At 43.7% G+C, this 2413-nt stretch overlaps 1 protein-coding gene across 4 annotated transcripts in view; it reads left to right on the top strand.

Annotated features, from left to right (window-relative positions):
* The window catches only part of serpinb1l3 (serpin peptidase inhibitor, clade B (ovalbumin), member 1, like 3), a 5033-nt gene extending 2999 nt beyond the window's left edge, over window positions 1–2034 (top strand). For all 4 annotated transcript variants that reach the window (XM_058765940.1, XM_058765938.1, XM_058765941.1 and 1 more), the window contains exons 6-7: window positions 1099–1266; window positions 1342–2034. In XM_058765940.1, the coding sequence (XP_058621923.1) occupies window positions 1099–1266; window positions 1342–1746 (573 nt within the window). In that variant the 3' untranslated portion in view covers window positions 1747–2034. The remainder of the gene's footprint in view (window positions 1–1098; window positions 1267–1341) is intronic.
* The last annotated feature ends 379 nt before the right edge of the window (window positions 2035–2413 follow it).

Here is a 2413-nt window from a genome sequence, read left to right as displayed (position 1 = left end):
TCTTATCACGTCCGACGGTTGTTCTGTTCGACCGTAATAAGTGCCCTGAAGTGGACATCACCAGATATTCCGCCATGATTCCAGTTCAAAGCGTATGTTCCCGCACAAAGGGCATTAAAGTGTGCGAGACATGAATTTAAATTGTATTTTTTTTACAGAGGTATATTGTCACACTTGACACTTCTCTAGTAAGTTTGGTCTGTGTGTGAAGACGCTGCGCAGCGCAAATCCATGAGTGAATGTTCTGAAGCAACGGATTCCTCTGCTCAGGGAATAGAGAGCAATGAACACTGTGTAGGGAGCATGTCAATCGGAACACAGTTCATGCACGGAGCTCGCTTCTAACGAGCTGGTTATCTTAATCAGGTGTGTTAACTAAGCAAGACGTGCAAAATATGCAGAGCCATTCTTGCTCTGTCCGCACGGCGTGCGTGAACGTGCTGATGATGGATCCTGTCTGCGCGAACAGGGTGCGCAGAGGTATGCAAATACATACGTTGACACAGGTACGAGAGACAATTAAAACCCTCGGACCAACATTTCTTGGTCCTACACCTTCCACAGAATATATAAATACAGCTAAATGCATTTAGACCACTCTACATCCTGATAACAATCATTAAGTTAAGAGACTTTCAACCAGAATAACAAAAAATGTTTCTGAAGGCAATCACCTATGGCATCTTTAAATAAAAAGCAATAGATATAAAAAAGTTCAGAATAATTAACTGACGGTGTGTGGCATGAGTTCAGTTTCCAGAGTCAAGGGTCAGGCGTTTCCAGAGCACCTAGAGATGTGGTTAGAAGGGGCAGAATCTGTTCCTTTTGTCTTGTTTTAGTTGTAGTTGTCATGAATCTAATTTCTGATGACAGAGAGTGAAGATGCCATTGGTTTTGATTTCTCTCTTCTGGCATGCGTTTCTCGGATGAAGTACAGACCGCAGCCAGAGATTCTTTCAGCTGCCAGACAATATGTCCAGTGTTTTCTTTTCTTCATGGAATGTTTAATATTCCTGATGTTTTTTGGATGATTTGTGCAGCAGTGTCATGTGATGTGAGTGATCGTGTCTGTGATGCATTTCCATTAATGGTTGACAGAATGAATCGAAGCCAGTGCAGATGATGTTTCAGAAGGCCAAGTTTCCTCTGGTCTTCATTCCTGATATGAACTGTCAGATTCTGGAGCTGCCGTATGCTGGGAAAGACCTCAGTATGCTGATCATGCTTCCCAACGCCATGGAGGACGACACCACCGGCCTGCAGAAGGTGAGACACCTGCAGTTAGTTTTTATTACGACGAGTCTTCTGCTTAAACGGCATTAACACATCTCTCTTGTCCAGCTGGAGAGCGCGCTGACCTACGAGAACTTTGTGGAGTGGACCCGACCTGACATGATGGATCTTCTGGAAGTGGAAGTGTCTCTGCCCAGATTCAGAATGGAGGAAACTTATGACATGAAGGCTCTCCTGGTTGGCCTGGGAATGGTGGATGCGTTTGACTCGCAGAGAGCCGATTTCTCCGGCCTGTCCCCGAACAACGATCTGGTGCTGTCTAAGGTGGTGCATAAGTCCTTTGTTGAAGTGAACGAGGAGGGGACGGAGGCCGCTGCAGCCACCGGCGCCATCATGATGATGCGCTGCCTGATGCGTCCAGAGCGCTTTCACGCCGATCACCCGTTCCTCTTCTTCATACGCCACAATCCCTCCAAGAGCGTTCTGTTCTACGGACGCGTCTGCTCTCCTTGAGCTCCCGGCGCTCCACCACACGGCCGTGCAGGTTTCTGACGGGTTTGAGCCGTTTTTGAGTCATAATACCAGTGAAATTTAGATCGGTGCGCTTTCGACGGTTTCAGTTGAAAGTCCATTTTGACCTGCGCTTTACTGCCTTTATTCCTGAGTGCCTGTGTTGTTTCCTCAATTGAATCATCTGGAGTCAAATCCAGAGCGTTTATGCATTTACTGTACAGGTGCATGCAGCATTATGAATAAACAACTTGCAACTGTTCAAAAATAAAATGAAACCTGTCTTCAGCTTGAACCTTTATTTTATTGTAATAGATGCTGTAGTTTTGCACAGGTTTTTTGAGCTCCATATCTATCAAAAAGAATCTGATTCAGGGGCTCATTGTCAAGTGAGCAGAGGTGTAAAATACTTGAGTAATTTTACTTGATTACTGTACTTAAGTATTATTTTGGGGGATTTTTACTTTATTCAAGTACAATTTAAACTGACTACTTGTACTTTTACTTGATTACATTTCTGAAGAAAAAACAATACTTTTTACTCCTTACAATTTTATTTCAACTTAAAAAGTACATTACATTTTTGTTATCTTATACACATTGAATATGGGAAACGGAAGCTCAAACGTGCGTGCTTGACCTGAGAAGCAATGATCATTGTTTTCACGCA

Source organism: Onychostoma macrolepis, chromosome 24 (genome assembly GCF_012432095.1).
Source record: "Onychostoma macrolepis isolate SWU-2019 chromosome 24, ASM1243209v1, whole genome shotgun sequence".
Lineage (NCBI taxonomy): Eukaryota > Metazoa > Chordata > Actinopteri > Cypriniformes > Cyprinidae > Onychostoma > Onychostoma macrolepis.
The sequence above is the reverse complement of the archived record's forward strand: the minus strand, read 5'-3'. Positions and strand labels throughout refer to the sequence as shown.